At 44.6% G+C, this 13118-nt stretch overlaps 1 protein-coding gene across 1 annotated transcript in view; it reads left to right on the top strand.

Moving 5' to 3' along the window:
* LOC306923776 (connector enhancer of kinase suppressor of ras 2) overlaps positions 1-13118 on the top strand; it is a 133456-nt gene that overhangs the window by 73469 nt on the left and 46869 nt on the right. The window contains exons 6-9 of the mRNA XM_079502073.1: positions 3357-3476; positions 3754-3813; positions 7214-7282; positions 11829-11975. Coding sequence (XP_079358199.1) covers positions 3357-3476; positions 3754-3813; positions 7214-7282; positions 11829-11975 — 396 coding nt within the window. The remainder of the gene's footprint in view (positions 1-3356; positions 3477-3753; positions 3814-7213; positions 7283-11828; positions 11976-13118) is intronic.

The following is a 13118-nucleotide window of genomic DNA, read 5'->3' as shown; positions in this document are numbered from 1 at the left end:
CAAAATGTACTTAAAGTACTACAAGTAAAAGTACTCATATTGCAGGGCCAGCAGACCACCATGGCCCATCACCATTACCTTTTTTTAACCGATATTGATAACATCCATGTATTTGTTACCTTCAGGTGTCCTGCTTCTCAAGACCGATACCGATAACTGATAATAAATTCAAATATAAAAAATTATAAAGATATAGGCTATTTGTAAATGTATATTAATCTGTGTAGTATTAGCACACCTGAAGGTAACAAATACTAGTAGTGGGCAAAGATGGATTTAACATAGCTTTGACTTAACCAAATACAGTATATCATTATTCATTATCATGACTATTAAAACAAAACCCAGAATAGTTCTGACTGAATGAACATATTTATTATTTCAAGTCCTAATATGATGACACTGTTTCCCCCCCAAGCAGAACTAAAAACCTATGGGTGCTTTGTCACTTGTCAAGAAAATAAAATGGACAATAAAAATATAGTAGCCTATAGCCTACCCTAATTATACTAGGGACTTTCTGAGAAGGGCACTTCTCATTGAGGTTTTTACACACTAAAAACACGAGTGTTCATTTAACTCTGACTCAGAGTTAAATTAACTACTGAGGTTACTGAGAGTGTACGGGAGAGGTGCGCGAACGCATCCGCGATGTATTGTGATGACCAGCTGTTGTAAATCACAGATGAAGAGAGCAAGAGACTCTCCGAATCAAATCTCCGCTTTGAAATTGTTTTTACGAAATAATGACTTTATGACTCAGAGTCTCAGTCACTCGATCTATCTGTCCCAGACTAGTCGCTGTCCCAGTCAGAAGCAGAAAGCTAACGCATGAAGCTTAGCTAACAGGTAACATTGCCTGGAAGGCTGGAATGCCTTCAGAGGAAAATCAACAGCAAACGCATCGATTATGTCCGTAATGTCACATCACCACATCGATGCAGAATCATGCACGTGTGTGTGTGTGTGTGTGTGTGTGTGTGTGTATAAAGTAAAACAACGCTATCGGTAACACACGGCTCGTTAAAAGAACGGGCGCGATGCATGTTGGCAATGTTTACAACTTACTAGATGAGTGGAGTTGTGCACGACGCACGTGGACATATTATATCCTTTATGGAAGAAGGGAGATGGGGAAACACCACAAGAGTGACAAGTGACAACTGATCATCAGGCAACTGCAAACATGTGTTCTCTCTGCAGTAGAGGTTTTATGTTGCAGGCCAGTTTGTTGTTAGCCACCTAATTAATATAGCCGAACTTGACTCTCATTGACTGTCGCCGTCGGTCGGAGATATTAAATAATAAAATGACCGAGGTGGAGGTTTGACAGACAGATGGAGCAGCAGGTAGGAAACGGGTCGCCGATCTACTCACAGACGCGAATGTATAACGTGTGTGAGATATATGAGAGAGAGAGAGTCAGAGAGAGGGAGAGAATAGTTATATATCCATAATATAGCGCGAGGGAGAGAGAGTCACACTCAGGCGGCAGTGAGATGAATGCGCTGGTGAAACGTTAGTCCATTATTTATTTTATCCCCTTTATTCTGACCTTGTTTATGGTGAGAAGCCTACTTTTTGTATTTCACACAACAGTAGGCTACTCAAGTAGGCTTAATAAATCCCATTTTGGCGAACTGAAAGAGCTCTAGCACCGTGCACTAAACACTCAAACACCAACTTTATAAAATGATACACTTGATGCATATCTAATATGTAGTAGGGCTTGTAGGCCATCACAATCACAATGGCGCCGGTAGGCATGACAGCCTACCGTGACGTCAGCCTTGCATCTCCTATTGTGTTTGTATAGATGCTTGACAAAGCTGGATGGATGCACTGTGGTGCATTCGAAGCCCCCAGACTCTGTCTGTCTGTCTGTCTGTCTGTCTGTGGCGCTGTCCTCATGGTGACTGTAGATTGATTGTAGAGTACTTCACACTCTCACAGGGTCATTCTATCATTATCACCTTATGTTTCTGTCTTTACTGTTTATTATTGTCTCCACATCCTCCAACCAAGTATAGGATGCAACTAAAATGTTGTGAGTGTTCATTTCATTTTATCCAAGACAACAGATTTCTTATTAGTGTTTTCTTCTTCTTCTTCTTCTTCTTCTTCTTCTTCATCTTCTTCTTCTTCTTCTTCTTCTTCTTCTTCTTCTTCTTCTTCTTCTTCTTCTTCTTCTTCTTCTTCTTCTTCTTCTTCTTCTTCTTCATCTTCTTCTTCTTCTTCTTCTTCTTCTTCTTCTTCTTCTTCTTCTTGCTAATTTCCACCAGGGGTCACCACAGTGACCCCACAGATCTGTTTCCATCTGGTTCTGTTCTCTGCATCTTCCTCCGTCCCTCCAGCCACCTTGCATGTCCTCTCTCACCGCAACCATAAACCTCCTCTATGGCCTTCCTCTTCTCCTCTTGCCTCATTCCTCTCCCAGTGTACCCCTCATCCCTCTCCCAGTGTACCCCTCATCCCTCTCCGGTGTACCCCTCATCCCTCTCCCAGTGTACCCCTCATCCCTCTCCCAGTGTACCCCTCATCCCTCTCCCAGTGTACCCCTCATCCCTCATCCCTTCTCTGTACCCCTCACCCCTCATCCCTCTCCGGTGTACCCCTCATCCCTCTCCCAGTGTACCCCTCACCCCTCTCCCAGTGTACCCCTCATCCCTCTCCCAGTGTACCCCTCATCCCTCCTCTGTACCCCTCATCCCTCTCCCAGTGTACCCCTCATCCCTCTCCCAGTGTACCCCTCATCCCTCTCCCAGTGTACCCCTCATCCCTCTCCCAGTGTACCCCTCATCCCTCTCCCAGTGTACCCCTCATCCCTCTCCCAGTGTACCCCTCATCCCTCTCCCAGTGTACCCCTCATCCCTCTCCCAGTGTACCCCTCATCCCTCTCCCAGTGTACCCCTCACCCCTCTCCCAGTGTACCCCTCACCCCTCTCCCAGTGTACCCCTCATCCCTCTCCCAGTGTACCCCTCATCCCTCTCCCAGTGTACCCCTCATCCCTCTCCCAGTGTACCCCTCATCCCTCTCCCAGTGTACCCCTCATCCTTCTCCCAGTGTACCCCTCATCCCTCTCCCAGTGTACCCCTCATCCCTCTCCCAGTGTACCCCTCATCCCTCTCCCAGTGTACCCCTCATCCCTCTCCCAGTGAACCCCTCATCCCTCCTCTGTACATCATGTCCAAACCATCTCAACCTGGGCCGATCCTCTAATGTAGACAAATTCTTAATAACCCTTTCTTTCTCTTTCTTTCTTTCTTTCTTTCTTTCTTTCTTTCTTTCTTTCTTTCTTTCTTTCTTTCTTTCTTTCTGTCTGTCTGTCTGTCTGTCTGTCTGTCTGTCTGTCCAGTGTAAGACTCTGGCAGGTATATGTGATCACATCATCTCGCTGTCGTCAGACTCGCTGGTGTCCCAATCGGCCCATTTAGAAGTTGTCCACCTGACCAGTATACTGCCCAGCGAAGGACTGGTAGGACACACACATACGCACGCACACACTCGCATGCACGGTCAGTCACACACTGATTTCCATCATACTAGTTTCTCTCCTCCTGTAAATAAAGTGATGTGTACTGACCCCTTTCTCTCTCTCTCTCTCTCTCTCTCTCTGTGTGTGTGTGTGTGTGTGTGTGTGTGTGTGTGTGTGTGTGTGTGTGTGTGTGTGTGTGTGTGTGTGTGTGTGTGTGTGTGTGTGTGTGTGTGTGTGTGTGTGTGTGTGTGTGTGTGTGTGTGTGTGCGTGTGACAGGGGATGTACATCAAATCGACGTACGACGGGCTCCATGTTATCACTGGAACCACAGAGAATGTGAGTTCAGTCAGACAACTCACGAATAGATTTAACCAATATTTATTGTAGAATGAGAATACAAGTGTGCATATGATATTTGACTTGGCGTTCGGCTCTGCTGCATTTTCTCCCTGCTCGGTGCAATTAAACACCATTATAAAACATTAAGAGTAGGGAGATAGATATACAATAAAACCCCCCATGGGGAGCATAAATAACAGAGCCCACCGGTGGTGCTGGGGTGGTGGTGGGAGCAAACATCACATAACAACCAGGAACCATATGCAGAGGAAGGCAGGAAGAGCATGCAGTCTAGTGAGCTTAAGTAGCCTGCCCAATTGGTCAGCTGACTGCCACATCAGCGAATGACGTGTGGGACTTGCACACACTTATACTGTACACCCACATAGAAATTCAGCATGTTAACCCCTTGAGTATAGAATGCGCCTTTGAGCACGGCATGAACTCCCTCGAGTATGTCTGACTGAACTAACTCCACAGGCTACGTCTCATTAGCCTGGTTAATAAACCAGACCGAATCAGCCGTTGGCAAAAAAAAGTTGCCTACCAGCGGATTACGGTCTGGCGAGGCTCAGTAGCACGCCTCTTTCCTACAGCAGAGAACAGGTCGGACCAATCGGGACACGGTATGCAATATAGGCGGGCTTTGGTACAGTGACGTTCAATGCTTGAGACTTTTGACTGACAGTAGCTCTGACCAATTGCGTCAAAGAGAAAATGTTCCCCGGGAAATGAAATCCAAGTGGAGCCAGCCCAGACTGATATACCGCGACAGTGTTGTGTGATATTAGTCTGGCTTATTAGCCAGGCTAACGTCTCATTTGGCAAAGTGGATGAGAAGTTTACTTATTCGTTTACTAATTAATACTTATTAAATATACTTTGGTATTGGTATAGGTCGGCAGTTTTTGCTGTTTCTCGCAATTTTTGAAAACTCTATTATGACATAAAATAGCGATGCCGATGCTGGGTAGCGGAACCTGAATGCGCTGATGGATGCATAGCTCTGCGACGCGTGGTCAGCACAATAACCTCGGCCATGCCGGGCAAGCTGATATCAGCTGGTAACATAATATAAATCAGGTTTGTGTGATTTTGGAGACATCTGGGTGAGCCAGAAATTACACAGTGTAGTATATTTGATGGCCCCTGCCCTTGATAATAGTATTACTATATTTATATCTGTAATACTATTGTATATGATATTAGTGATAGTTACTAATATCATATACATAGTTATGCACCTTAACCTGAGAAACAGTTATTAGTGATACAGAGAGTGATACAGAGAGTCTTAAAATGTCCATTTGTACTAAGCAGAAAACTTGACAGACTTCGACTAATTTGCTTTCGTCCTTTTTGGGTGGAAACCTTATAATATGTTCAAAACTGTTACAAAAGGATTCAACAGGATTCAAATTCAAACACAGCAAAATGTGCAGATTGACACGCTCACAACGCCGAGATTTGAGCTTGACCTGCTACTTTTGATACTTTGGTGTGATGCTATGATCAAGTAGTGCATTCATTGACTTTGGTGTGATGCTATGATCAAGTAGTGCATTCATTTACTTTGGTGTGATGCTATGATCAAGTAGTGCATTCATTTACTTTGGTGTGATGCTATGATCAAGTAGTGCATTCATTTACTTTGGTGTGATGCTATGATCAAGTAGTGCATTCATTTACTTTGGTGTGATGCTATGATCAAGTAGTGCATTCATTTACTTTGGTGTGATGCTATGATCAAGTAGTGCATTCATTTACTTTGGTGTGATGCTATGATCAAGTAGTTCATTCATTTACCAAAAAACACAAAAAGTTAAAATATCTGTAGAGATAAGAGGTTTCTGCCCGACAGCAACGACTGAACAAAGGTGAAACGGAAGTGGGGTCAGAGGTCAGAGGTCAGAGGTCAGAGGTCGGGTCATGTGCTTCCCAAGTACAGACTGTATGGTGGAAGTATTCTGTCGCTGTCGGCCGGAAACCTTGTAAGTCCAAAATCGTTCCTTTTCGTATTATTATTTTAAAAAACGATTTAAAATACTGAAAATAGCCGATCTGCAAGCCGTGAGGTGCTTTGTGAGCTTGTAGAGTAGATATGTGGATCTGCTATTTTCGCTACTTCACTATTTTCACTACGCCGCTCTTGTATGAGCATAAACTAAACAAAAATGTGAGCCAACCGTCTGTCCCAAGAGACTAATTATGAGCTAAAATAACAGTTGTCACATGACTCAGGAAGTCTGTGTGTACAGTATATTCTCCCAGGTGTCTGCCTCAATGACAGCTCTGAGCATCATCATGGAATGTCTTCAGTGTGTGTTTGCTGTTTAGGAAAATAAAACCTGTGCCAATTGCTTTTGACGGTTCTGGCCGTTCATTTTTACCACCCGTGGGGATATGTTTATTTTATATTTTTAGCCCCATTTCTGCACAGACTGAATGCATCTCCTTTTGGGCAATGTACTGTATACTGTCTAAGTTGTACTCTATCTATCTATAAATGCACCAAGTCTCTGTCTGTCTGTACGTCTGTACGTGTGTAATCCACGTAACTCCAGAACCGCACACCCCCAACGACTTCAAATTCGAAACACGCATTCCCACACCCCCGCAGATGGTGCAGTGCCCGGTGTCGAGTCGGTCGGACCCACGGTTGTCCAGAACTGCCCCAAAAAGGCCTCTGCTCGGCCTCTGGACATATAGTATAGTTTATGAATTGAACGCATTGATAATGTTCACTGCGGTTCTCGGCTGTGGTTTGACACAGCCAGTGTGAAGGCAAACGCAGCAAATAAAAAAATGCAAGAATGATGCAACTTCTCCGACCATTTGCATTGAGCCTACCGAAGTAGAGGTGTGAATGCGACCTTAAATAAGAAAGTGAAAAAGCAATGTGAACAAGTGAGCTTGTAGATATTTCCGTTATTTATGGCACAAAGAAGGATATAGCCATGCACACACCCCCTCTTTACAAATCAAAACCTATATATCTCGGTATGTATAGAGGTTCCCATATCATTTTGTCCTTCCCGATACCATTAAGACTTGAAACTGTGTGTCAGTCGATACTGAGTAAGTACCCATCTGATCTGAAAAACATGGTGGATTTGAGATCATGAATTCTTAATTAATTCCATATCTTAAATCTTTACTGAAAGCCTACTGTGTAAAATGTAGTTGACTGGGGTTCCCCAGGGGTCTACTGCCCCCTCCTTTTTCCCCTCTGGACCACATTTCGGAAATAGAAGATCGATATATTTTTGCATAATGTTCACCATAGAGTCGGACTCGGGATGCTTTATAGGATTCTTGTGGTTAATTTACAAAATGTGAAAAATATTCAACCCATGACCACCTCTCTCTCTCTCTCTCTCTCTCTCTCTCTCTGCAGTCCCCAGCGGACCAATGTAAGAAGATCCACGCAGGGGACGAGGTCATTCAGGTCAACCATCAGACGGTGGTGAGTCGCCAGGAGACCCCTCAGAGCTCTGTCTGTTCAAATGGCACTTATAACATGCGTCTTAGTGCTTTGGCTTTTAACGTCATTTAATCCAGTAATTTAAAATAATATATATATGTATATTGTATATATATATTTCTTTTTAGTCACATGTTAGACAGCCTACATACGGACCTTATATAAAACCTGAAAACAAGCTAAGCTAATGATGATGCTGCCGCCGGGCGATGCTGCTCCTTCTAACAGCAGCTATGGGGGGCTACACTTCCTGGTTTGTCAGGGGGCCCTTCTTCTTTGGTTTTTCACGCATTGTTCTGGCACTGGCGCCATGATGTCCCCTAGAGGGCTGAGATGGATTGTGTTACTTTGGAAACCTTAAAAAGGGAATGAGAGATTGACCGCTCTCGTTCTGTGTTATGGTACTAGGGTGCATTTTCCTATAATGACATAATGCCAAAAATAGGGATGCCAGGTTGAAATTGTATGTAAACGTTATACCTATGATGACTATGAGAGTGTGTGAGTGGCTGCTCTCTCTCTCTGTTAGCATGCAACTAGTGTTGGTTGGTGTGTTGGTGAAAATATGTTAATTTAAAGACCCTAGTGGTGGAATATCTGGAGTAAATTGTTTGTTGACAGTGAGGAAAACTTTTTCTCTTTGCAAACATCTGTACATCTTGTAGGGCACATAGTGCAACATTGTATCTGAAAATGCTTGTTGTGAAAGCAAGTACCTTATTGTAAAGTAGTCTGGCATGTCTTGTCTACCAAATTCATGCCGTTTTAAGATAATTCAGCACTATGTGTTTCAAGTTTCAATGAAATTGTACAATGTGTGGCCCTTCACTCGCTTTATCGAAGTCAGTATGGCCCACCCCTGCTCTAGGACCTAGAGTCTAGGTATTTTAGTAATGGATAGACTACCGCACTGAGTACTCTAACAACAAGTACAATGGGTAATGCGTTCACAACTTGGATCATTCCCGACGTGCTTTGTCCTGGGTATAGGCCTTATTCAATTTAAAATTTAAAATATGCGGAACAGACTTGTTGTCGGGTGGAAACCTCATAAATGACCTCATAAATTATGAATTAATTCAAGTTCAAAAATAGCAAAAGTAGCAGAGCTACAGGCACAAGCGCTTGAGCTTAACTAGATCAGCTAGTTTTGCTACTTTTGTGTGACACTGTACTAGTAAGATGAAGTATCACAAAAAAAACATACAAATTAATCAAATTAAATATTGGGTTAAGGTTTATGCCTGACAGCAAAGATATCTTTCTACACTGAACTGATTCTAAAATGGAACCTGATATCAAACTCCAACCTTATGCACAGGTTTTTTCTAGACAGGCTAGTGGAGAAACAGGAAGCTGAGGGCAGAAGAGGGGGGCATGCGGCGCATATCTCCAGGCGGAATGGAACTGGGGACGTTGCGATTATGGCCTCCATTGCCTTTCTGAAAAGAGAGCTCATTACGCTCAGTGTTTGAATAGGCTTTCCAAATGTGTTTCCTTGCGTGTCGATGTGCTCCTCATGTGAATTTCATGAATGTGAGTGTGAGTGTGTGCGCGCGTGTGTGTGTGTGTGTGTGTGTGTGTGTGTGTGTGTGTGTGTGTGTGTGTGTGTGTGTGTGTGTGTGTGTGTGTGTGTGTGTGTGTAGCAGGAGGTTGATTGACAGTGAAAGCTGTGTGTTATCTCTCTCTCTCTCTCTCCACGGGGTGACAGCACCGAAGTCACCCTGCCGTCAACCCATCATTACTCCCCTTACCACCCCTCTCTCTCTACGCTGTGATCCCTCGCTCTGGGGGGGCAAGCCCCCTGAGACTCTTAGAGAGAGAGAGGGAGGAGGGGGAGGGGGGTATTACAGAATAGCCTATAGGGATGCTGCGAAGGGGAAGAGCTGGGAGAGAGAGTAGAGGAGAACGGGAGCAGGGAGTAAAGAGGGGATTTGGGGTGGAGAGGAAGAGATGAAGGATGTAAGGAGCTAAAAGGAGCATGGAGAAGAGCATTCACACTGCCACCTCTGACTCTCTGTCTTTGTCTCTCTATCAACATACAGTAGAAATGTCTCTGCACCCGTGTCGCAGATTGCAGACAACCTGATTGTGTGTATACATCTGCAAAAGTAATATGTAATATAATATGTAATATATAATATGTATTGTACAATATTGTTCATCTTGATATACCAAGTAAGAATAATTACTTTTTAAAGGAGTAATAAGTAACTAGTAGCCAACAATGGCCATTACTGCCAGTTCCTCTCTACTACCTACCTCTACTTGTTTTTTGGGTCATGGCTGATCAGTTCCTGCACCTGATGTTGTGTGGGGGTCCTGAGCGCTCCGGACTTTACTGGATAACTGCTAATATTCCCAATGTCTTCAGACCAGGGCTTACTGTAAATGTAAGATAAACAGGTCTTCTGCTGTAGTTCAGTTTTATCATGACATCCTCCAAAGAGGTTGATATGATCTCCCCTCATGCAAAAGCACATCCCACATATCTCCCAGATGGTTGTTCCCCCTTGGGCTCAAGCTTCTTCCAGGAGAGGTCTCTGGGTGGAATTTCCACAGATCATTGAAGGTATATGAGCTTCCAAGTTGCAACAGGCATGAGGCATCGTTCCCAATGGACATCGTTTCCAACCGGGCGTCGGGTGCAGTACTTAGTTTAGACAGTTTTTGGTTTAGACTAGTCATTGGTTAGACCAGTCATTAGTCCTACAACTACAACCTATCTCAAACCCTCACCCTAAACCTAACCTCCCACGGGGCAGCACCTAAACCTAACCGTAACCCATGTCTAACCAATGACTAGTCTAAACTAAGTATGCACCCCCCGGGCGTCACCCTATAGTCTTCAATAAGGCCACGTTTATACAGCAACGGACCGCTGTCGTCTAAACGTGGCCTAGGACACACATGTACAGTTTTTGAGGGGCATAGGAGGGGCTAGCTCCTCCTATGCCCAGCTTTGAGTGTTTGTGGAAACACAAACATTGAAGACAATAGTTAGTGAGGACGCAAATTGTGATTGGCCCGGCATGAGACGATGTATGATGTAGTATGATGATAAGAGAGCCCCTGACTTCACACGGGTGTGTGTTTTTTTTTTTTTGTATCTGCTTCTCTCTCAACTAAAGCAAAGAAACAACTGTGATTTTTCAAAGAGGCAACGTGTCTAGAGGTAATATCTAGAATAATGAAGACCTTTGATGAGTGATGGTGACCCCTCTCTCCGGCATGTACTTTATGCTCTGGTTCTGTCTAGAGGTAATATCTAGAATAATGAAGACCTTTGATGAGGGATGGTGACCCCTCTCTCCGGCATGTACTTTATGCTCTGGTTCTCTTCTGATTGTTCTGGCCCGGTTTGCCTCCTGTCTGCCCGGTTTGCCTCCTGTCTGCCAATTTTCATTGCAGTGCAGATTAAAGGTTATAAATGTTGCGGCTTATAGCAATCCCCAATGAATTGATCAGCCGGCAGGCTAAGCTCCAATACGTTTACAATGCTTTTACTTCAGTGACACCAAATATTACAATTTCCAATAAACCGGTAAATGTAATAAATATGTGCAAATAAATAACTTAAACAGTGAACGGAAATCGGTCAACAAAAACTATCTCTCCCATCTCACCCTATAACTCCACGGTCAAACCAGCCTTGAGCAGGTGAGGACCGTTTATTTTTATTTATTTCTAAGCCACCCACAGATCGACGCACTCCCACTGTCAAAGTACCAATAATGTGCTGCGACAGGTTATTATAGTTAACTATAACTACTGTTAGTAAGCTAAAACTTCAAATGAGGTGTGAAAAGATTGCAGATTGTGGGTGTGTGTGCGTGCGTGTGTGCGTGCGTGTGTGCGTGCGTGCGTGCGTGCGTGCGTGCGTGCGTGCGTGCGTGCGTGCGTGCGTGCGGGTGCGTGTCCAATCAATAGCCTGACAAGGGCTGAATGCTGGAGTACTGGTTGGGCCACAAGGAAACACTGCAGTCAGCAATTCAACCGCATGCACGCACACGCACACACACACACACGCACACGCACACGCACACGCACACGCACACACACACTGCACACACACACACACACACACACACACACACACACACACACACACACACACACACACACACACACACACACACACACACTACACACACACACACTCTGTCTCTCTGTCTTCCGCCTCTAATCTCTTCTTTTACTGCGCTTCCTCATCAGAACTATACAGCCTCTTCCGGTGAGTCAGTAAATCTGTTTCCTCGACAATTGGGCCCACACAGGCACTAAATGGTGTTGGGGCAGCTTGCTGTACACACTCTGGCTGTAGTGACAGGTGACATAATGATCTGTTTGGCTGATGTCACCCTACAGCTGCCAACACTCTGATGTGTTAACCACGTCCATGGTATACGCAGAAGCAGCGTGACAGCACAGTGACGTGTGTGTGTGTGTGTGTGTGTGTGTGTGTGTGTGTGTGTGTGTGTGTGTGTGTGTGTGTGTGTGTGTGTGTGTGTGTGTGTGTGTTCCTCAGGTGGGCTGGCAGCTGAAGAACCTGGTCAACGCTCTGAGGGAGGACCCCTGCGGAGTCATCCTCACGCTGAAGAAGAGACCCCAGAACACGCTGAGCTCCACGCCCGCCCTACTCAGGAACGCCCGCTGGAAGCCCCTCGGCCTGCAGGTGAGACCCACATGCAGTCACCATGCATGCAAGGACATGCACTTTAGTTTGTCATTATTTTAAAAAATTAAAAGAACAAAGATCCATACAAAAAGATCCCAAAAGAATTATAAAAAAAGAAATGACACTTCCCCCTCGGTATGAGTCACCTGAACCAAGGACAGATGTTTTCGATGAATCTATCATGGTTAAAATGGAGTTTGAAGTTACACTGGGTTTGTAGCTACAGTATAGAAAGGGGGCAGGGCAGCAAATAACATCTAAATACTGAATCAAGCAACTTAAAAACTGTCCGAAGTGTTCACATCAGCCTGAGTAGGAAAGTGAAATATCCCTTTAAGTGGTATAAGCATTAAGCAGGGAGGCAGCGATTTAGCTGTGATTATTGGTCAGCTGCCATATAACACCTATAGGGAAGATTAGACTTTAGCTTATGCTGAACAGTCTGCTGCTGTACACACACTATAGGGAAGATACGCCATCTGACAAATCAGAACAAGTTGATCCTTTTGATCACTCCCATCACCCCATGGCAAATAAAAGGCTGGGTATTACTCACATTCCCATCTGTCGCCTTGCCTTGTCGTGCTGGTGTGAACCACGAGAGAAGCCAACCAAGCCTGTTCCCTCGAACGCACAAACACACTCGGACAATAAAACTGATCCACCCGGCAGGCTGAACAAACATTCATACAAGGCTGTCATCCTTCTATTGCGGTTCGTGACAGATCCCTGGCTTTTTACAGAACACACTGGCCCACATTTAGAATCTTTTACAGAAGCAAGTCGGATGAAACCAGCAGCGTACTTCTGTGGTTAAAGAGGAAAAGTCCATCCTAAAAAGAGTCGAAACATTACTGAATTTCGGGCTGGATCTTGCCAGAATGTTGCCAAAACTGTTACTTTTCAGCAAAAGTAGCAGATCCACAAGCTCAAAACGCACCGTGAATGCTTTTATGTGACGCTAGGGTTAGACTATGGAGGTTTCTGCCCCGACAGCAATGATGTATTTGCTCCCATTCATAGATCCATCCATCCAATTATTCATCCAGAGAGTGCCAGGTGGCACCAGTGGTCAACCTGGCACCATCTCCTTTCCATTTCCCTGTCGCCAGCCTGGCAACAGCACACTTGGACAATACA

Source organism: Electrona antarctica (assembly GCF_951216825.1).
Source record: "Electrona antarctica genome assembly, chromosome: 1".
NCBI lineage: Eukaryota > Metazoa > Chordata > Actinopteri > Myctophiformes > Myctophidae > Electrona > Electrona antarctica.
Note: the sequence above shows the minus strand (reverse complement) of the source record. Positions and strands in the feature narration are given on the sequence as shown.